Source organism: Lissotriton helveticus, chromosome 4_1 (genome assembly GCF_964261635.1).
Source record: "Lissotriton helveticus chromosome 4_1, aLisHel1.1, whole genome shotgun sequence".
In the NCBI taxonomy this organism is placed as follows: domain Eukaryota; kingdom Metazoa; phylum Chordata; class Amphibia; order Caudata; family Salamandridae; genus Lissotriton; species Lissotriton helveticus.
This window is the reverse complement of record NC_136063.1, coordinates 2,112,380,480-2,112,404,341: the sequence shown is the minus strand read 5'-3', so window position 1 is coordinate 2,112,404,341 and position 23,862 is coordinate 2,112,380,480. Positions and strand designations below refer to the sequence as shown.

General features: G+C 44.7%; 1 protein-coding gene across 1 annotated transcript in view; it reads left to right on the top strand.

Annotated features, from left to right (window-relative positions):
• Positions 1 to 23,862, top strand: part of AMMECR1 (AMMECR nuclear protein 1) — a 601,030-nt gene that overhangs the window by 535,202 nt on the left and 41,966 nt on the right. The window contains exon 5 of the mRNA XM_078688798.1: positions 380 to 476. Coding sequence (XP_078544924.1) covers positions 380 to 476 — 97 coding nt within the window. The remainder of the gene's footprint in view (positions 1 to 379; positions 477 to 23,862) is intronic.

Here is a 23,862-nt window from a genome sequence, read left to right as displayed (position 1 = left end):
TGTCACTTGCACAAATTTGGAATAGAAGTGATAATGTAAATAGGAAGATCATTTATGATGACTCTACTACTGCTCTAGGCAACTGCTCCACCTATTGGTAATGTCCATTGAACAAATGTATGATTAATTCTGAGGTTTTGCCGCTTGTGTGGTATTAGGTGTGGCATGGTGCATGTCTGGGTAGGTAAGTGCATCACTGTCTTCACCATCTTTGACTTTAAAAGTTAAAATAATTTTTGGTCCTGCTAGAGGGTGGCAACTTTTTTATGCGTTGGTAAAAGTCTGTATTGGAAGCACATTACCATGTTTGTAATGATCTCCGACTTAACCGTTCCCATTACAAATAAAAATGTTGATAATGCTATTTGTTTCTTTATAGGCTGGGACCACATTCAAACCATAGATTCTTTATTGAGAAAAGGAGGATACAAAGCTCCAATTACTAATGAGTTCAGGAAAATGATAAAACTGACCAGGTATTTGATTAGATATTCATTTTTTTTATTGTGTAGATTATAAATGTATGAGGACATAACAGCATTAATTACTGAGAGGTTCATTCAATCACTTTTGCCATACATTGAAGCCAAACTACTCTGTTTTGCAGCATGAATCTTTTCTGGATTCACATGCTGTGCATTATTCCATCATCTAGTGGTTGGGTCTGGAATTCTCCTTGGTATTAGTAGCCCTTCCCATTTTTTTTTTTGGTTTGGCGTCAACTGTCCTACCATTTGGTGTCCACTTCAGTCTTAGCTGATGACATACGCCCTCCCCAGAAGCTCCCACGTGTGGTCACCATCTTCAGATTCTTTTTTTCCGCTATTGGGTAGAAGATTTGTCCAATCTACAAAAAGAAGTGTATTCGAACGTTTCTCGAAGTAGTAGTAGTAGTAGTAGTAGTAATAATGAAAAAGAACACAAGGTACCATTTGAAGAAAAAAAAAAATCATTGAGTCTACACATCTGGAGTTGGCCAGTGAATGTCTGCATAAGGCCCCTGTTCCATATGAGATGGCAAAGAAACCCTTCAATTTTGCCTGAAGTGCCATCAGAAATATGCACAATATCATAACCTCCTCGTTTCTCACAGTAAAGACACTGCAGGCAGTCGGGCACCGGAAAAGACTGACATTGAAGTTGGTCAGGGGGACACATCTATGAAATAAGCCTTTATGTCTAAACGGAAACCATCAATCACCCCCTAGCCAAAAGAAGAGGGACAACAGCAAGGAACCTTCTTTGATGACGATCCTGAAACCCAGGGTATGTTCCAAGGATCCCATGGGTCAGAATATCTTGAGACTACGATGCAGGACATCAAAATAACCTACCCAGAAGAGGGGCGTATCAATTCGGACTGCCGCCTCCGGACCTGTACAGTCAGTGAAGAGGGCAACTGACAAATATGTGGTACAAATGGATGAAAAGAAATCAGTACTAAGAAATAAGCACTACTACATAGACCTACAAATGAACAAGGAAGCTCAAGTGAGACAGAATATTAAAACATTTATTTACAAGCTCAAACACATTTCCAACCCAACCACCACACATATAACAAACCGCTACAAAATCAATGCACAGCATGTGATTCCAGAGAAGATTCACACTGCAAAACAAAAGGATTTCTTACCTCTAGAAGTAGTCCTGCAGCTCGAAGAATTTTCTGTATTCACATGTGACCTACCCTTCTCCCCAGAAAATGAGATAGTAATTATACAAGAAAAAAGCAACCTGGAGATTGCCACCATGTGTGGGAGGTTCTAGGGAGGGTGTATGCCATGAGAAGAGGCTGAAGTAGACACCAAATGGTGGGACAGTCGATACCCAACAACAAAAAAGATGGACTACTAATACAAACGAGAATTCAGGACTCAATCCACTAGATGGCGAAATAATGTACAGCATGTGAATCCAGAAACTTTTTCAACTGCAAATTACTTCTACATGTAAAATAATTTCGTTTTCAGGCTTAAGGGCGAAGCCTTCAACTCTTCCCCTGCAGAATGCACTTGCTGTATCATGAAGCTAGTACAGTAAGTAAGTCTTCTTATTTAGGTATCTTCCTGTGTGAATATCTAGCTGCAGTCAGGGCTGGCCAACGGTCAAGCAATTGTGAAATAACACCTAGTTTCACTGTATGATTTTATAAGGCACACTTTATGCTGGGTGAAGAGGTGAATAACATGAGGGGTGTTCGCTGACTATGCTTCCAAGCATAAAAACCCGTCACAATTTGTTAAAATTGGCATTCAACAGAGTAGATTTGTCAAGAGAATGTTAATTGGAAAGAATTTTGTGAGCACGGAATTGTCTGGAAAGACAAATGCAACCATTTAGGTTGTGCTGTTCTTGCCCTCTTATGTTGTAGCCTCTCATAATGCAGAGTATTGTACCAGATCCAAAGGAAACATTGGAGTCCATCTTTGTGAAGTGGTTGAGGTAAGTAGCATCAATAATCAAAAATGTTTGACTCAAAATACTTCATGGTCGAATATGCATAGCATATAAAACTATAGCATTTGTTGGATTTCCTTAATGAACCAGGATGCTCTCTCTAATATTGGCGTCTAATACCACGAGGGAGAGTTTGAATTACCATGATATTCACACTGATTAAAGACCTTCTTGTACTATTCTGTTCACCCTTGTGCCAAAGGTTCTGGCTCATTACTGCTGTAACCCCTTTCTCCTAGGCCTTTTGACTGAGCCCTAAAATGACCAGAGAGAGATTCACTAAAATCAGTCTTCATTACATTATCATGTGAACATTAAGAATATGAAGAATACATTAATTTTATTACAATAATCCTATCTGAGCAAACTATTAATGCAGTTCGTTGCAGCCAGCCATCCTGTGTTTACCAAAGGTTGTTTTCACCATTCATGATGAACAAGATCATTATGGAAATGACTTTCAATGCAGACAACCCATATTATGAGGACAGATTTCAGTATGAAGCATGTTGGGACTTCCAGCTACTCCTGGTTGTAGATAGTGTGAACAGACGCTTCTCTCCGAAATTCATAGTTAACAGAAAGGATTGTTGCCCCAAATGATGAATGTCAGTGCTTCATGGGTCTTATCCCTGTTAGGATTAACTTTAGTATTATGAACTACAGGGGGAAACGATTTTGCCTTATTTGACCTCCCTTTGAATTAAGAGCTGACGAAGTCTGTCCCCTATGCCAATTTTTTTTACATTTATCTTTTTCCTAAGACCAAGCAGAAAGACAGGCATAGCATTCAGTTAGTTTAACACACAATTGATCATTACAGAATCCGGTAAGTACACCTCCTCCCACCAGAAGCTGTTACAAAACTAATTTGTCTTCATTTTATCTGTTACCAGATTAAGTTGCATCTGGGTTAGTTAGGGGCTGGATTGCTCTTCTATGGGGGCCCTGCATGGATTTCCTCTGTAAACATTCCATTTGTCCCATATTTTCCTCCATTTCCTTGGGCAATCTCTGCTCACATAAACTGATTTTTCTGCCACCATACACCAGTCCATATCCCTCTTCCAGTCCCTTAGGGTCGGCAGGGCGTCCGACCCCCACAGGCGGGCTGTTACGTTTCGCTACCATTAGGCCAAGGAAACAGGTTTTTTTGCACTCATGTCAGATCAGAGTCCTCCCAAACATTTAATATACACCATTTGGGAGAAAGGGCTAGCGTCTCTCCCACTATCCTGGAAATGCAGGACACTATAACATTCCAGTAGTCTTGCATTCTTTGGCATGCCCACAGAATATGGTAGAACGACCCCTCCTCACCACATTCTCTGTGACAGTGCGTCAGCCTTTCTACCCATTTGTATCAATGTGTCACAGGAGATGTAGGCTCTGTGGAAAATTTTAAGCTGGACCAGTCTGAAGCCGGCTCGAATGGCCATATCTCTTGGGGAAGCCAGGGCATCCCACCAGTTGTCTTGTATGTCCGTGATGTTATGTCCCCAATGGTTCCTCAAGGACATCCGTGTCTGGTATGTTAATGAGTTTCTGATTTGTGAGTGAAATCGCCCTACGAGTTGAATGTTCTTCTAGGAGCCTGCATTCCAGTGGTGCTGATTCAGGTATGTCACTACCCCCCCCCCCCACCCCACCCCCCCATTAGTGTTTGTAACGGTTCGAATGGTATAATATTCACCCCTGTATGTAGGTCTCCCACCCTCAAGTTTTCGATCAAGTCTCACTTACCAACGCCTTTTCTCGATCCATTTGTACCCAAGTTGCTGTGAATCCCATAGGGGTGTTGCCTTGGTAATTCTTTTCTTCCATCCCAACTTAGCCAGGGTTGAGTGCCATACACATACAGTCAGTGCAGTGAGCCACTCCAGCGATAGACGCCTTGGATCATTATAGCTCGCTTGTAGGTAGGTATCCCCTCGGCTGGAGATTCAGCCGATCCATGCAATAGGCTGGTTCCGAGAGTGGTTGGCGAACCCATTGATTTATAGTTGCCAATTGAGACGCCCTATAACAAGTTTGAATGTGGGGCAATGCTATTCCTCCCTCACAACAGCTGCGGGTCAATTTGTTGTGTGCAATCCGTGGAGATCTACCATCCCATAAGAGGGTTCAGACTGCACAATCTATTGAGTTGAAGTATGTATCAGGAACCTGGAATGGCGTATTTTGCAGAATGTAAAGAAATCACAGCAGTGCCATCATTTTAAATAGTGCTGCCCTGCCCAGAAGGGACAGGGGGAGAGCCCCACTGTGTTGGACATCTTTTTGGAGTCGTATCAAGGGGCCTTGTAGACTTCAGGCCCGGAAACGGGCTGAATCTGTTACATAGATGCCAAGATATCGAAATCCCTCCATCACTATTTGTGCCTCACACTCTGTGGGTAGTGAGGGCCTCTGGCCGCAGCGAACAAAATCCACAGATTTCGACCAATTAATTGTGTAGCCTGAGTATCTGCTAAAAGTAACAAAGATGTTTAGTATTCTGGTAATGGAAGAATGGGGAGAGGCAACATATAGGAGGATATCATCTGCATAAAGTGATATTTTGTTTTCCCAGTCCTCCGTACAGGGAAGACCTCGTATTATTGGATCTCTTAGGATCCAAGTTGCCACTGGCTCTAGCATCAAACCAAATAGTCAGGGAGATAAGTAGCAACCTTGCCTTGTGACCCGCTGTAAATGAAACGTACTTAATGTCCTCCCATTGACCACTACCTGCGCTAGGGGGCTTATATAGGAGACTGATCCACAACAGAAATCACACTCCAAAGCCCATTCGCCTAGGTACAGCGAACTTAAAATGCCACTCAGTGGTGTCAAAAGCCATGCGTACATCTAGCAAGAGAACCGCCGCATCCTCCCGGATCCTGTGGGAACGTCCCAGTACTCTGTGCAGGTTCCTGAGGTTTAGGGCGGTGCTGCGTCCTGGAATAAAGCCCTATAGGTCCGGATGGACGAAGGTTGTAAGCACTGGAAGAAGTCTTAGGGCTAATAGTTTTCCTAAAAAAGTTTGCTTTCGCGTTGAGCAATGAGATGTCAGTATGCGGTGCATTGGTCCCTTGGCTTCCCTTCCTTGTGAATCACTACTACAGTACCTATCCTTTGATCTATCAGGCGCTTTCCTCGTGTCCTGCTTTCCTCAAACTGTCAGGAGATATGGTACTGTTAAGGGTGCTGTGAGCCTGTACAATTCTATCAGGATACCCATAGCCCTTCCGGAGTGCCGGCACTTTAATATACCAGGGGTTAATCGCAACTTGCCCAAACTATGTGGGTTCCCCACCTTATATCTCGCCCACAGGGGGGAGTGATCGGAAATCCTTCTCGCTAGGTGTTTCAGGTCTGTGAAATAGAGGATCTGTGAGGCAAAGGAAATTAACATCTATTCTGCAGAAGCTCCCATGTGCCCCTGAGTAAAAAGTATATTCTTGCGTGTTAGGGTTCAGCGCCCTCCAGATATCGGTCAGGCCCAGTGCAGAGAGAAACCCCGTCAGTCATGTCTGGGTGGAGTTTGGGGCCCTAGATGGTAAGTGATCCATGCACTCGCATCCCGTCGTGCTAAAATCGCCTCCTATGAAGACATCCCAATGGGAGTCCTAGCATAAGGGCCTCCAAGTCTGTCACGGTCAAGTCTTTCAAAGTCAGTCGGACATATATTGATAGGATATTGATCACCTCTCTTGCCCAAGTCCCCGAGAGTGCTGCATACCTCCCACGCCAGTCTGACCAAGTCTTTTCAATTATAAGTTGGAAGTGTTTCTTCAGGAGAATCCCTGTGCCCCTGGACCCAGACATATACCCTGCATGTACTTTCATTTCGTATCCCATTAGTTGAGTGTTACAACTGTTTCCCATGAGGTGGGTTTCTTGCAGTAATACCACGTATGGGGAGTGTCTTTTGATAAATTGAAGTATTATGCCCAGTTTGATTTTTATTTTCTAACCCATTTACATTCCAGGTTATTAATTTAAGTTCAGCAGAAGATTGTCCTGTCATGTGGCAGGTAGTATCCTCACTATTTTAACCCTGTTGTCTCTCTTCCGGATCCTTATCCCCATGAGCCCCTGCCATTATGTGACTGTGAACAGCTATGTTTAGGTCCTGGTCATGGGTGTCCTCTGCTCGTCTCAAACCTGCAAAGATCAACAGCAAACCTGCTGCAAAATTCTGATTCACCCCCAACCTGTGGATACTACCTGCCTGCCTGGCGGTGCCCCAACAGTCCACCCCCCTACTCAGCAGAATGCCGGTCGACCCATCCCAACTTAACATAGGGAACGTAGTCTTGCAGCCCACTCTCCCCCTTCTCTGTCCCTGCGTTTCTAAGCATATTCCTCCGGCAAAGAGGATGGGTTTTCTGCAGTCAGAGCGGTGCGTATCTCCATTTCAAGGCCTATTGGCCTTGGTATTAACCTGAATCTCAGCGCCGAGTAGGTCTTGTGGCACGGAGTAGGGCTTGTGGGGCGGAATTGAATCTTGTGATGGTTCTAGTCGTTCAATGGATGTGAAACCCTCCCCCCACCCTTCCAGTGTTTGTCCACCTGTCAATCACAGAGAGTCTATGCTTCCTCCCCCGGGTGAGTGTCTTCTGTTCGTTGGTCTCCAGGCACCATCGTTGTTCTCCTTTGTCTCACAAAGTGGGCCTTAGCCCCAGAGCTTTCCACGGTCCTCCAGTTGTCAAGCCATTCCCATGCTGACTCAGGTGTTGTAAAGAACCAAGTCCTCCCTTCTGATTTCACCCGTAGACATTCCGGGAATAGCACAGAGGACTTTAATCCTTTATCTCCAAGTCTTTTCTTCAACACTATAAAACTGTGTCTCCGCCTCTGTGTTTTTGGGGTAAAGTCTGGGAAGAGGGTAATCTGTGTATTCTCATAGGACTGGTGGGGCACTGCAGGCATTCTGGAGTATCACGTCACGGTACCCATAATTAAAGAGATGCGCTATGATGGGCCTGGGTAGTGCCCCTGATTTGGGCGGTCCACCCGGCACCCAATGGGCCCTCTCCACAGAAAAGAATTTAGAGAGCACCTTTTTTGGTTGGAGATGTTTGCGGATGAGGTCCTCAACGAATAGATCAGGCAGACGCCTGTCCCGCTGCCTGTTCTGGGAACCCATGAACTCGTATGTTTTTGCGTTGCGACCGACCACCTTGATCTTCAAGTCTGGTTTCCAGGTTGGAGTTGAGTGCTTGCATTTCCTTCATTTGCGCCTTAAGCACTGTGGTATCCTAGAGTAGAGTTTTGTTGGAGTTTTCTACTTGTACTCTTGCATCCATATTGCACAAGTCTGCTCTAATCAGTTAGACCTCTGTCGTGACTGAGTCTATTCGGTTTTCCAAAGCTGTTTGCACACCTCAAATGGCGGCAATGATATAGTGTAGGAAGAGAGCTCCCTCATTGAAGGCCAATGTGGAGTTAAGGGGCAGATGCTCGTGAGGACTTTATTGGCCCACTGCGTCCTTCAGGGAGTGAATTTGTCCAGTTTTGTCTGGTGACTAGCTTCATATTTTCCCTGCCTGTCATCTTGGAGTGCGACCTCCGTTAAGTTTGTGATGTGAGTCTTATGAGACACAGGGAAAGCTGCTGCCAACAGCCATGAGTCACTGAGGTAATCCCTGTGGCCTGTCTGGCTGTCCCCCTGTGCCTCAGTTCATGCCCATGACCCCCACAGAGCTCTTCAATCACTGTCATTGCCTGCTTTTTCCCACCTCCTTGCCTATGTTCTTCAACAACCTATCCATCTCCGCCTATCACCACCAGCTCTGTTGCCCCTTTAGACTCCTCTTAATCTGGAGTGTGCTTAACGGAGGCTTGTGTAGCAGCTCATACCTTCTGCAAATATATTCGCTTGGTGTGGTGGGGAATAACGCTGATGCCACACTGTTGGTGGGGTTGCGCTTCAGTCTAGCCCTGCGATCTTTGATCCGCCTGCCCTCACCCACTTACTCCTGGATTTGTTTGCGGCACCTTTATGTGAAGCAGCGCGAGTGGCTCTCATGGCCTGAAATGACCACAATGCCTTGATCGCCGGCCTGCTTCAACGGCTCGGCTCCCTGGATCTCAGTGTAGCCCCTCGCCGCCACAGCACACCTCTGGTCGGGCTTGCTGCCAATCACTATCGGGTGGATCTATTCCCTGTGGCAGCTGTAGGTTTGGCCTACCTTCTAGGCGGACGTCTTCTCAGAATGCCGGCCTCTTACTGCCGGGCCATGCACAGCGACTGGGGGTACCCCCTAGTACCAGCTCGACGTCTATCACAAGAGGAGGGTCGGCTCACGAGGCCCCCTCTTGGGGTCTCCGGTCCAGTTGCCCTCCTCACTTCCTCAGCCGTTGCGCACCTCCGCTCGTCTGATGCTGTTTCGTAGCATACAGCTCCTGTGAAATTGAAGCCGGGGCTCCGTTTGGGAAAGAGGGCGCACTCCAGTAACTCACCCAGGCGGTCTGCACACTACCAGCTGAGTCTCTCCTTGGCTGGTCTCACTCCTTTGCTACCCCTTCCCACCTCATGCAGTGGGTTTCATATGGATTTGTGTTGGATTACAGGGGGTTTTGGAGGGTCAAGTTGCGGAACCCCTTCAGCCAGTGGCCATCTTCGTTCCATGGCAAGCCACGCCCCCTCTCCCCTTTGCTTTGAAGTCGCCATATTCTCAACTCCTTTTGTTCTCCTTGCTTGCAAAAAGAATTTAAACCTCTTCAGAACAGCTTTTTTCTGCGTTGTTAGCCCACTCCATGCGAAGTATAGTAGGCTTGGCCTGATGCTCTTTACTTTCAGCACAGATTGTTCAACTCCGAGTTTCTAGTGGTCCTCAGTGTGAGGTAGGAATACTGATTTTAAGTTTGGTAAATGGATCTCGGGATGAAGTATCAGAAAGGTAACCCGGGGATGTCTAAGTCTTGGACGACTGCCATTAGAGGTTTGTAGCGCCATATTTGTAACAAAGCTAACCAGCTTGATGGTAAAAGCGAGATATGATGGTGTTACTAGAGACAATATAGTTGTCTAGTCAAGAGGAACACTATTGCAGTAACTGAGTTTGCTGATCATAAATGAGTGATTTGGCTGTCTGCTGCTCGAGTATATTTTCTAATCTAGCGGTAGCTTCCTCAGCGCAAATGCATGGTTTCTCAACGTGAGTGGTCATGCCTGCCCGTGTTGAGAAATCTCGCTGGAAAGTGGTCTAGCATTTGATTTTCCTTGCTCACAACTTAACGTTGGCGAGCAAGGAAACAATTGCGCTCCATGGAGCGGGGTTTTTTGGAACTCTGTGTGCTCCATGGAGTGCAGCTAATTATGCAAGCAGAGTTCACCATACAGGACTAATAAATACCAAAAACAGAATATTATTAGTGGGTCAATTTGGGCATATATGCTTAAAAAGAGTGGGACTTGGAGAGGATCTGCGAGGGACCATGTAAGTAACATGCTTTAAAGGCTAAGCTGATGGAAGAATCAACAACCTGAGTCATATCTATATGGAAAGCGTTCAACCAATCCAATCCAAAGTAGCCCATGAGTCCGTGTTGGATGATTGATGGTGTCAGAAGCAGCTCACCGGTCAAATTAAGGGTTATGACACAATCTATCTAGTGTATCAAATATCGTCGAGCAGAAGACTGTCGTACCATGTGCCGGTTGTAAGCCAGACTGCTGGTTGGAGAGCACCTAAGTGGGGGGGAAAGGAAGAAAGGTGGAAACTGCTGAACATTTCCAATATTTTAGCTTGAATAGGAAGACATGAGGAAAGTTGGATTTTTTAGGGGCATCTGAAGGTTTTGTAATAAGAGAAAGAACAGCTTGTTAAAGTCCAGTTCTGAGGCCACCTGTATGATGGAATTAAGACAGCAGAAAACTGGAGGTTCAGGCAGGACCTTTCTTATTTGAAAAGGGATGTGCCAAATCAATTTTAATAGTGAGAGGCTATTCATGAAATCTGCTTCAGAAAAAAGGACGTTATTGAAGTAAAGACTTATCTACCCAATTCCTTTTTCATTGATAAACAAGGAGACGGTGAAGTTTGGAAAAGGGTTACAAATTGATAGTTTCTTTGTAACAAATCAACACCTCTTTAAAGTTAAAGGTGTAAGAGCATTATGTACTACTTCTGGATTACTACGCTGCAGTGCAATATCAATTGGAGGTTCCACCATATTACATGGCTTGGACACTTTTCCTTAGAATACATATTTCTGGCAATTAAGATCTGTATCTGCGCCAGTCTTTTTAAATCAATTACATAAATGTCCTGCTCCTTGGAGAATAGAGGTCCGAGAACCTTATAAATGTTCCGGTTTGAGAGATCACAAATTCTGCTGCTGCTACTGAGGAGGACAGTGATGCCTGGATGAATAGGTGCTTTCAAAATGTGCTAAAGTGAAAACCTGGTAGCCAGCGTCACATATATTGCTGATTGTTATATCATGAAATCCCAATACAGCGTAAGTTCACCAATGGTACCTTGGTGCTGGATAAATAGTTTTTGTATTTGTATAAATGAGGGTGCACATAGCAAGATACAGTGAACATAAGTAGGCTTGTTTCCAATTGCTTTCTAAAAGAAGACAACACAGTTTTCTTTGTGAAGTTGATATGGTAGAGTTCTACAATAATGGCGCCTGCAAAGTGAATCTGCAGCCTACATTCTTTTATGTACCTAATAATTTTCTGAGGTAGAACGCAAGCCCTAGAAGTCATATTAGATATGTTTAGGTACAGATGATGGTGCTCTACTGTGTAGTGCCTTATAGGTTTAACATCCTTTTTTAAACTGTTCAAGAAAGGTCAGTGCTGGAGAATACAGTGCAAACTGCTTGATAGTACATTTTCACAGCAGTGACTCTTATTGGTTCACTCAAGCCATCCTGTCTTGTTGGGATTACACAACCAAGATGGTAGAGCGATAGTGGAAAACTAGCTTGGCTTTAGAAAAATAGCCGTCATGTTACAAAATAATCTATCATTATGATTCCCATATTCTATAGGATTCCCATTCTAGCCTGTGATTACATTGGCGATACCAACGTTTTAGTAGATTTACATTTTGTCTTCTTTTTTCCTCTTAAAAGCATCTTACACAGATGGACACTTCATTATAAATTATCTGCCTTCCACTCCCAAATCTCTGGTATTCATACATATAATAAAAAGATTTTTTCTTATTTTGATCGTCCGTATTGATTAAGTCAAGTAATTTAAAATTAGATTACTCCTTTTTGTAACTAGGTTACAGTAAAACACCATTATGAATGGTTAGCAGCCCTCTCTTTTTTTGTGTATTGGCTGGATTAGAGAGGTCCGTGACCAATGTTAGACGCAGACAAACACATCTTCTGTGGAGGCAGTGGAGAAATGAGTTTACCCAATTTTATGCTAGATAAAATGAAGCGCCCTTCGGACCTGGCAAATACAGAATCACGTGAGCCCAGATGAAGGTGGGACTTAAAAATAGGACTGAAAAACTCTCTGGTAGATAACTTGACATTTTAGGTACTTTGCTTTTTGTAAGTCATGTGGCAACAAAATGATGTCAAAATGTCGTAACTGCACCCTTTTGAGTGTTCCACATTGAAGACATGGGCTGTTCTACCAAGCTGTCGTAGCACTGGTTCAGCAGGTGCATTTTCCTTCTGTGCATCTTGAAAGCTGCTGTGCTCGACCTGCCTGATGCTTTGTTTAAAGTCTGTTGGTTCAGAATTTATGAAATGCGAATTGCTAAATGATTGAGATCATCTGATTGCGAGATCTGTGGATTGTTTGTAATTGACAGTAGCAGCTTCGATATAAAATTCCGAAATTTTTCTTCTGTGGCACCAAACTGATATTGCAGACAACAGCAGAGTGGCAGTGCTTATCCGTTAATATTCAGCTGTCGCGAGATGAGTAATGAACATCCTGCACATAGTTCATAAGTCGGGGAGGGGGGAGACGGAGACTCACTATTTGGTATATTTTAGGAGGTGCACTTTCATGGTCTTGGAGCACAGCAATTCCCTTTGTAAATACCACTATTCGGTTACACATGTTATTGTAATTTGTACTTGTATAGCGCCTATCACCCAGGGGTCTCTAAGCGCTTTACGAATACCGCTGTGGAACCCTTCCTGGCCTGTTCCTGTGAGGTGTCCACTCCTGGGCACCCCCAAGGTGAAGTCAGGCATCCTAGCGTTGTTAGGGCCGGTGTGGAGATTATGATTTAGAGTACTGTAAATGAAATCCAACATTCTACCTGTCAAAGCTGTTAGCTAGTTATGGAAGAAAGAATACATAGTTAAGCATTTAGAAAGTAAGAAACTTTATCATAGTCTTGAAAATCATCCCATATCAGTCTCGTTCTCTCATGCCAAGAAATAATAAATGGTGCCATGTAAGATACCTGACCGATAACCTGAGGATCACTGAAGCTCAACCTATCTCAAGAAACTGTTACTGGGATGGAAGCTCACCTATTGCGCCATCCCCTCTCTCTAATGTATGAATTATTTTGAGATTCACTTTATTCATCACCAAGAGCTGCCTGTAGCCGCGCCGCCTTTGACACATACAGACCTTTATCCCAATATGTGGTCCCCCTCTCTCAAAACTCAAGTCTCTCCCTCCCACTCTGTATGTGCAATCCAGGACCTGCTCTTGTGCTCCGTTTTCACAGCTAGATTTGGACTACAGACATATCCTCAGTTAAATACATACAATTGCTAACAAAAGGTTTTGTACTTCATTAGGCATTAATTCAACACTAAAACAGAAGTCCTATTTAAAATGATAAACTTCAATATGACTGCAGGTTTGTTTAGTGGCTATACTTGGAACCACCTTGGCTCGTTTAATATTTTCTCTTTCTACTAACTACCAGGGATCCTTATTTGTGTTGGTCTGCAAAGCTAAAAACACTAAAGTTATGATTTTCATTGAAAAGGAGCACAGTTGATTTACTAGGTCAGTGCGCCTCGATTTTGCTCCCGCCCTTAAGCATGGTAACAATCATTACAGCCAAGTATATGTAGAGCTCAGTATTTGAGAAGGAACGTTTGAAGAATCTTGTAGGAGCTTAAGTAGCTGTCTCCTTGGGAGTTGTATGGTAATGGTACGTTTATTTTTAAAAAGTCTGCAGACGGCAACGCTCGGGCTTGGATCAGGAGGAGAGCACAAGATTCAGAAGCATCCACTGGCCATGAGTTGACAAACAATATAAATGCATTTTTTCCAGTATCGGATAGCGAGAGGAAGAACAAAATTGACACGGAGTGAAAAAAGAATGAGGAGAGTTAGCAGGTGTTCAGACAAGTGACAGTATGTCATCGTGGGCTGAAGAGGAAGGCAGAGATGGTGGAAGGTAAAGAATCGAATGAATTAAGACCTTAAAGTTCGAAGCGTGAATTAGGGAAGCAAAGCCTTGAAGTAAAAATACTGCTGCTTGTTTTTGCGTACCAGTGCATAGAGAAATGACAATTTTGTTGAAGACTTGTTTATGCACAAGTGTGGGTAGTGGCAGGTGTTTTCTTTAAAGCTTTCTTTTAGTTTTATTTGAAAAGAAATACAAAAGCTAACTTCGTAGCCAAAGAACCTTTGTGCAAGAAATGTGATTAATTATAAACAGACACCTAAGTTGAACTGAAAGAGTGGCTGGTGAAGGCAGGGCTGAGCAGTGAAAATGCGTGGGAAGATGAGGACCGGGCCGTTTGAACAGTTGTCCTGTCATAGTTTTAGGAACTGTACATAACTGGGAAATATAGGAATAACAATGCTACAAAAGAATGAAGACTGGAAACACGCTCGGATTAAGAATCTAATAGGGCACCATCTTTCTTAGGGGTTCTCTGGTACTCCACTTCTATTTCATCTGACCAATGTGAAATCTAACACATTCTCAATATTCCATCTCCCATAACGATGATTAAGCTCTAGTTTGCATGGCATCTGTTTATTGAAGACTAAACTTCTAGTCGGAAAATGACTACTTTCAGTTACTAGTTTAAATAGCCAATAATCCTAAAGTTGCTTTGCGTGAAATTGCCACAACACCACCTGCAAGTAGCTGTAAATTAGTAACAGATCCACATTAGTGAAATTCAAATGTGCCTTCCACTCCTAGGCTAAAACATAAACTAAAAATGTTCAAAACAAAATCGCTTGCCAAACCCTTAAAAGTAAAAGGGGCAATTATGCAGCACTCATTGTTAATGGGATTTAAGCAGCTAGCCTATCAAGAGTCCTTAGAGTAAGAATGACAAGCTCCATTAGCTCTTCTTTGTCAACCAGCTTCTGATAGCTCATGTATAATTAGCTATCTGAATTAAATTGAGTAAATGTTACATTATTAAATGTTGGCTTTGGGTACACTGTTACGAGTAACTATTACCAGTGGTAAACATGCAACCCTTTTGCCTCACATGATTGATTGCTTGCATGCATGGTTGACAAATGGATGGCTGGGGTGTGCCTTATGTGGCAAGTTATGTCTGTTCTTACCCTTGTGACTACTTGTGCTAATGCAACAGAACAATGTGGAAGTTGTAGCATGATATTATCCCGGTTAGCTCTTGTATTTCACATATGTGAATTGAAAGCTAAGAATTCAGTGCAGAGCGTAGTATCACAGCATCCTAATGTATAATTTTGGTCAATGGAAAAAGATTGTTGTTTTGACCATCAAGAGAAGATTTAAGAGGATGGTTGAAGTTACTCATTGACAGCAAAAAATGGTGGATGGATATGCATGATCGAATCTGAACTCCACCCCCCCCCCCTGTAATTATTGTTGGGGAATTCCATACCATCATCTGTAGATTGCGCCATTGCAAACTGGGCCTGAACCAATAGAAACAATCCAGTGCAAACTGTTTGGTCACTTTCCCTGTGAATAGGAATGCAAAGATCCTTTTACCTGTTTTGGCCTTGTGGGGCTCAGACAAAAAACTGGTTTAAAATGGCGCCAAGAGTAGTTATCTGTGGGTGAGATTTATTCAGGAATTCTATCGGGCAAGGGCAAAGAAGTGAAATCGATTCTCTTGGCCAAGTTCACTTGAACTATTTACACAACCATGTAGTGTAGTGCTAGTGTGTAATAGCTACTACTTTTGTAGTAGTCTAACCTATATTTTTTTTGTGTGTTTGTCACCTATAATTTGCCCTGTAAAGCGCTCGGATACCAGCAAGGGTCTTGTTCGCACTATACAAAACTTTCAAAATAAAATAAATAGAATGTAGTTTTCATAATTACTCTTACCTTTCCACTCTTTACCGGATTAAGATCCATGGTCAAATCAGTCTGAGAAAATATGGACAGGGCAGACTTTTACAAAAATGGAAATGAATCCTAAAGATTGTTCAGACTACAAAACACTTCAGCCAAAATATCTTTATGGTGCATATGTGTTGGCAGTGTGATAGATAACATATATCTAGTTATGCCTCAAATCTCAGGTTTGCACAGACTAAATTGGACAATTAAGAACTACTTAGAGTGCTAATCCTTAGACAAAAAATCTCGGATTATAAAATGTGGTAGCTGGGAATAACCTTAATCCTGGGATAGGTAATCAAAGTGAGTTTAGTTGAAGTCGCATGATTGGAACCACTCAGATATTTAGGCAGCCAAGAAGTAACAACAACATCTATGATGATGATCAGTCAGAGTTAGAAGCAGCTGAAAACAAAGTAAAAAAGCAGCAAAATAAATTAAGATGTCCTTATATTTTCAGCAAAAATGTGTTTTGTGTAAAATGTCATGCCTGGGCTTATGAAATTCATAGACATTCCTGTGTTAGTGTGGTACACAAAGTTCAGCGTGATTTGTGGTTTTCAGGGATGTCATGGCTGAATATTGTTGAGTGGTACCTGTAGCTAAGTGGAGTCAGATACATTATAATCCAGCACTGTTCATGAGTTGATGTGTATACTAAAACGCCTTTTGTGCCAAACGTTTCACTGGAATTCTTGCTCAGAGACTTGGTACACAGGAGCAGGCACTAATCAAGACTCAACATTCACAGCAAAGAAGGGATATGGAGACAATATTAAACCGGTTTTACAAAGCCTAGGCAAAATGAAACTCGCACAAGACTCATCCTTATTGCGATCATTTGGCTCGGAGAAGGTGTTTGACCGAGTGCGATGGCCATTTTCGACAAGGGTTTTAGACGGGGTAGACTTGGGCCCTATGTTCAAGGCTTAGATACTTAATGGTTATGCTAATCTTATGGTATGGACAAATAAGATAAACTCGGAGCCTTAGCAGTGCAGTGGGGAACAATACAAGTTTGTCCCCGCTCCTCATTGCGCTTTGTATAGAGCCCGTGGCGGAGCGCATGAGGAACAATCTAGCCATTCGGGGACTGAAAATTAGCTTTCAGGCCCATAAGATCACTTTATACCGAGTGCTGGTAATGTTCTCAGACACCTCTTATGATTGATTCCTGCCCTCTTGTTGTAGCTCAGCTCTTTTGGTTCTGCCTTGGCCTTTAAAATAAACACCAGCTGAGAAACAAAAAGAGCTGCTAGAAAAATTACCCGTAGACAAGGACTGAGGGCCACATAGACCATTCGAGTATCAAAATTGCATCCTCATTGAATAGGAGAGCAGCAATTAACTATACAGATCGACTGGCTAAGACTCCCAAAGATTTGCAATCCTGGCAAGTGAGTAGGCTAACTTTCCAGGGGAGATTAACTGGAATTACAGTGACTCTTCTCGCAAGGATATTGTGTGATGCAGACATTCACACTGCAGCTCCTGAAATGGATGTCTGGTATATTGTAGTGTTTAATCGAAAGCTTCATCTGGGAAAGCAAGGAACACTAATAAATATTCTTACCTATGGGGCAGTGAGGCTGGTTTTCCCAAACTAGTTAACTATTATCAAATGTGCCTCTCCATTTTATAGTTGAAAGGAGAAGGAAAGCATTGGTGTTTCACAGACTAGACAGTAGCCATTATATGCATTTAGAAAGTGGTCTGGCCCCCACGAAAATATAATTTGTGGGGCTTTTACTCCTCCCGATCACCAGGGCCACTCTTGCTGCTTGTGATGCGCTAGCGATCATGAAGGGGTTAAAATTATATCTGAATGATTGGTCCTGCGGTACCATAATTTTGTAAATCGTGATCTTATTTGCTTAGAGGGCTTTTTTCCCCTCCCATCGGCCGTTTCGGTCCCCCGATCTGCTTGGCTAGCCGCAACATCGAGAATTGTTGGGCCCACTATTAAGGGACTCTGTCACCGTTTCTTCAAGCAAAAGTAATAGGCAGGGTAGGGCAATGCTTAATTTGTGCCATTGTTCAGCACGGGCACTTATTTTGCTACACCTGCACATATCTGACAGCCCTATTTTTGAAAAGCATGTGAGCAAAGTATTTAAAAAAATACAATAATACTAGGGTGCTCAGGACAATCTTACAGCTTTGAGTCATCAACTGTAGTCCAAATTGTCTCATTGATAGGACTGTAACAGTATGTGGCTGTCATTGTTACTGGTGTTTGGCAGTTCTGGCAAGTACCATAGGTGTTGTAAGCTACAGTGACTTTCTAAAACATCTAGGGCCCTGTCTCTTATTTTACAAATTAAGAACTAAGATGGGGATACCTGACACTTGTGGGTGGGGCTCTGGGGTCAAAATAAGACTTTTTCGGACCACAAGGCACTCCCAGGGACCCAGTGTTGCACCTGTTTAGTAACAGATTACATTTGCACCATCTCTTGATACTGTGGGTGAGGCTTTAGGGGCTGGCTGGCTGCCATGGGGGCTGTGCTCAAGGCCTGGTCATAGGCCAGGCCCTTGCCATCCCCACGCTGCACACTGCCTTCGTCCTGGACACAGCCTGTAAGCTCCTGTAACTTCTTGATGAGCTCACATTAGATCTTTTGCAGCCAGACAGCTGTCTGGTGTGCTCGATCTTAAAAGAAAGTAAACTCATATGGAGGATAAGAAAATGCATTGGAAAATGAAACATTTCCTAGTAAACTTGAAGGAAAGTTAACATTTTATTAAGGAAACAGAGGTGAGGATTATGCTGAACTTTATTTATTCCTTTATTCCAGCAGTTTAACAGCAACCAAAAACGATCTTTCTGCAGATGCCCAGAACAGGTCACCCAGGGTTATCCAATCAACAGCCGGCAATTTCCCCAAGGGCTTGACTGTCCATAATTACCTCCTCTTTCTTGGCTGCACCAGAGGCCTAAGTACACTATCCTTTATTCTGCTTTAGAACTTTCTCCGACTGAAAAAAAAAAAGAACTACTTGGAACTGAACCTCTGTGGATAGCCCCAGCAAGCAAAGCGGTAAGCAAATAAATATTGTTCACCAGGGTGCTATAACAAACGAGATCGCGAACAGTTAAAACAGACACCAGTAAGTTCCTACATTAATCGTTACTGAGATTGAAATACATATACCTTTACATCACAAAACTCCAACGCGGACAACTAACTAGGCGGGAAAGCAAGGAGCCTGAGAGGGCCTGGTAGGGAGAGCGGGGGGAATAATCCTCACATCCGTGTTCTTAATAGATTGAAACTTTCCTTCATGTGTACTAGGACATATTTGAAAGGCTTCCTGAGGGAGATAAGATACTGCCGTCCCCCATGGGGACAGAAGTCCTGCGTCATACTCTCATAGGCCTTGAGGCACCTTACCACACACAACTTGGGGGCCCTGTCAAAAGCTGGATAAGAGATCACTCAAGTTCATCTTGGTACGCTGGGATATATAGAAGGTAACCCCTTGAGAGGTAAAAACCCTCCCAGAGCTATCCAAGGCCCGGACATCACACTAGTCTACAGGACACCAGGCATAAGCATGGCGCGCCTCGCCGACAGTTCCTTCCAAGACAAACTCCTATTTAACTACCAGGACATTAAAAGATTCAAGATCCCTCAGGCAAGAATAACGAGGTTCCAGCAGAAGAGCTAAGCAGATGCCACATCAACTTGCACACCAAAGGATGTTCCCCCACAGGCGATCCCTGACTAGGGAGATGTCCAGCTGAAATTGCAGACCTGTAGGAATTGGTTGTGCAATAGGCTAAACCTTGAGTTGCTAGTTTGCACCCCATGGTATCCTGGTCGTTCTCCAGACACCAACTGACCCATAGGGTCCATGCAGGTCTGTAACGTTTATTGGTTCCGTCAGCCCAGGCTGCATGAGCATTCTCACAGACTCTCTTGAAAGGCATGGGACTCTCCAGTGATGCTGGAAATCCACCACGCCATAAGGGACATGTGGCCTTGCAAGCCCAATGGGTAATGTTGCCCAGAGGATCCCGAGGGAGATCTGTACGTGGGGTAGAAAGATTGGAGAATCCCAGGAAAGTTCCAGACGAACTGGAAACAACACTTGAGATCTCCAAAATGGTGTGATGAGCACCAGCCTCACTTTCTGTCTGTGGATCTGAGCCAACAACCTCATGATCATTGCAAAGGTTGGAAAAGCGTACCCTGTCTCTGCTGCCCAGTCCTGGAGGAAAGCATTGGTGGCTACTCTTAAAGGGTATGGTTTCCAGCTGAAGTGCCTGGAGAGTAGATGGTCTAGCCAAGAAGCGAATAGGTCTACCAAGAATGGGCCCCAAAGGGAGACTAGTCTCTGGAATATCCTGGGATTCAGTTGCCACACACTCATGTCCAACCAGTCCCTGGAGCACCAATCTGTCACCAGATTGGCTTTCTCAGGAAGGTATTCTGCCGACAGAGATGCTGAGGGCCAGGCGAGATCTGCCAGCAACTTTGACCTAGTGCTGCCCAAATGGTTGATATATGTCATGGTGGACACTGTCCATTTTGAGGAAGACACTGCAGTCCACCTTGTCCTTCATCCAACACTTGATGGCCAAGGATCCTGCCATCAACTCCAGTCAGTTGATGTGCAGGAGACATTAGTCCATGGACCACTTTACTCCTTTAAAGGAGTCCCCGCAACGGGCACCGCAAGCCCGATTTACTGGCATCTGATTCACTAAGTCCAGGTCTGATCCAAAGATGCCTGGCCGTTTCATTCCTGCATGTGGTCCAGCCACCATCTCATCCCCGACGCACCATCCGATCATCTGAATGTAAAAGGTCACACAGCAGATGTGTATCCTCCATCTTGAAGTGGCGGTAGATCAACCACTCGTTGAACTCTCTCAGGTTGATCACTGGACGCTGTCCTCCATCTGCCTTGTCCACCCAAAAATGTTTGCTGAGGAATCCCTGGGGATCCAAGAAGGTCTTGGAGAGAACACCTTTATGCAAAAGATCCTCAACCTTGTAATCTATCAGGGCTACCCGATCTTCTGCAAAAAAAAAACGCGCTGGTGAAATGGCTGAACCTGGGAGCCATAAAAATCTATACAAAACCCTTGAGTGGCTTAAAGCGCCCAGACATTGAACTAAGACCTTACCATTGACGAGCGAGCAGCACCTACCGCCCTCTAACACTTAGTTGGGAAGAAAGGTAAATTGTCACATGTGTGGGTTTGGAGTTGTTCTCTGGCAGAACCCCTGGAGCTGCGGCCTCAGTGACCTCTGCGTGACTGGAAGAATTGGGGCTGTTCCTGGGGCCTTCTGAATCCTCTTGCACTGGCTTGCGTGTAGAAGCGGCCAGTCACATCCCCCCCCCCCCCCCCCCCTACCGTGCCCAGCCTTGACTTTGCACTGATAGAAGACCACCTTGAGCGAGGCTTGAGCCTAATAGATGGAGTTGAAAGTGGCTCCGAACTTGCATAGTTCTTTGGACGGCTCCCCAAAGAGCACGCCTTGTGCCACTACCTCCACCTCCATAGGAGTGAAATCCCCTAATTTGGGGTCCATCTTTGAGAAGGGAACTGCGCTGTTCAATGGACTGTGCACAGATGGCATTCCCTAGAAAAATGATGGTATGCTGCGCCCAGCCAGGCAGAGACTCGAGCGACACTAGGGTGGCAGAGGACTTGGCCTCTTCCACAAAAGTCCAAAATCTTTGTAAGGGGCCATTAGATGTCCAGTAGCTTGTCTGGAGAGCATGCCAGGACCTATCAATTCCCTTATTGGGATCCTGGATGTATTTCTGAAGAAAGGTGGAAATCCAGGTGTCTAATTCTAGAGTCAATCCTACTTTGCCCGGGAGGTATGAACGAGGACATTTTGCCCGCATGCATGCCAGTAGCTCCTTGTCAGGGGTTTACAGAGGTGACTGGTCATATACTTTGAGACCTTCTCTGATGGGATCCACGCCACCGAGCGGGGCTGATCTAAGTCTTCGGGGTCTAACATGCAGATAGCGAATGATGCCAGGGCCTCGAGGAGCTGTCCTCATTGGGGGAATCGCCATGGTAGTCATCCTAATCTGCATCTGTGCCGGAGGGGAGGTCAATAGCTGTATCCCTGAAGGGTTTAGGCGCAGCCCGGGAAGCCTTCTTCAGGCACTCAAAAGCGCTGAGGTCCTTGCCTGATCCAGCTTTGTGCTTAAGTGCCCTCTCGGGGGGGCATCTCCCCTTCCGGGCCCTGAGGGGGGAGAGGGGGGAGGAGGGGAGAAGAGGCACGCAAGCGAAAGCTTTCACCATAATGTGACGCGCCAAGGGCCCCATGGCCACATCTTTGCTTTTCGGATTCTGGAAACCTTTGCTTGCATGGTTCCACCTGACCTAAAGGTGCGAGATGGAATATGGGGTGTAACTAAAGAACTGGTGCCCCTATTCCATTAGATTTTGTAACAGTAACACATCGCTTTAAACCGGATTCTTTTCTCGACTGGTAGCCAGTGAATGGTATTAAGTGCTTTAGAGAGGCTGACAATCTTATAGGGAGACCCAGTACCAGGCGGGCTGCTGCATTCTGAATGCGCTTAAGTCTAACCAGACTTCCTTTAGTTTCGCCTAGATATAGGACGTTGCTGACATCCAGCTGCGAAGTGACCAAGGCATGCACAATGGTCTTCCTGGCTGTTAGGGGGAGGAGATCAATCAGTTTTCTTAACATTTTAAGGATCGCAAAGCACTTAGACCGCAACTATTCTAGTTTGATGATCAAAGAATAGTTCTGAGTCGAACCAGATCCCTAGATTAATAGTTACCTTTTTGGGAGTGGGGATCAGACTTAGAGATGCGGGCCACCAAGCAGATGACCAGATAGAGGGCGACTTCCCTACAATTAGTACCTCCGTCTTATTGCCATTAAGTTTGAGGCAATGATTTGCTATCCGAGTGGCTAAGTCATCTAGGCAAAGGGATAAGCGAGGGGCCGAGGCTTCAGGGTCTTTTGATAATTTGACTATCAGTTGTGTGTCATCTGCATATGGCACAATTGTCACCTTGTGTCGTTCCACAGTATCTGCAAGGGGACCGATTTACAGATTGAACAAAGTTGGACTTAGGATCGAGCCCTGTGGGAGCCCTTGTGTTAGAGGCAGACTTTCTGAGAGGAAAGCTTTCTGAGACGCCTGAAAGCTCCTCTTGTGGAGATAAGAACCTAGCCAGCGAAGCACGATTCCTTCAATCCCGCGTTAACTGATTCTTTGGGAGAGGAGGATGTGCGACACCGTGTCAAAAGCCACACTTTAGTCCAGCAGTATCAGTGTGGCCGTTTGACCAGCATCTGCACACTTCCTTAGTGTTTCTGTGGCTAGCAGAAGAGCCGATTCTGTCGAATAAGAAGCCCTAAAGCCCGACTGGGTGAGGTGGAAAAGATCATTTGCGGTGATGTAGTCGGTGCGTTGGTTGTTTACCACCACCTCTGTTATTTTGGCAAAGATCGGGAGTAGAGAGAGAGGGCGTAGATTAGCTAATGCTGTGTAGTCAGCTGAAGGCTTTTTTTGTAGTGGTAAACAATAGCTTGTGGCGTCCACTGCCTCGTAAAACTCATCGTCCAAATGGAGGACTTGTAGGGACTCTTCTTCCTTTACTCTTCAATAACACTGTAAGGGCTGAGGTCAGTTGGAATGAATACACCCTAGACAATACAGGCCGAGCTGGAAGCTGCTCAGGGTCAAAGGCCTAGCGCACGCTGGCACCGGACACAAGCCAGAAATAGGAGCCAAATGCATATATGGCGACTGGTAACCAGCCTCATTTCGGGGTGCGTGAAGCACAAACAAGGAGGCTTTTGCCTAGGGCAGACTCACCCTGCTAATTACAGGGTATCTCTGTGCTCCTGAGCCCTGCCCCTGGACTGCAAAGCTGCAGCATGCAATCGCTTGCACAGAATGAGGCATTAGATGTGTTTATAGACCCGGTCAGGCGTCAGGCTGGTGTATAAAACTCTTACAGATCCAAACTTATGGACGTCTGGACTTCTAGCCAGCTCGAGGGAAGCGCAGCTCTGCTGGGAATCAACTAGTCAATTGCTCTGACTACGATGAGTGCATCCTATGCGGAGCAGCAAAACTATTCGACTCGCATGAGCGCCCCCTAGCAGTGCACCGAACTCCGTTCTCGTTG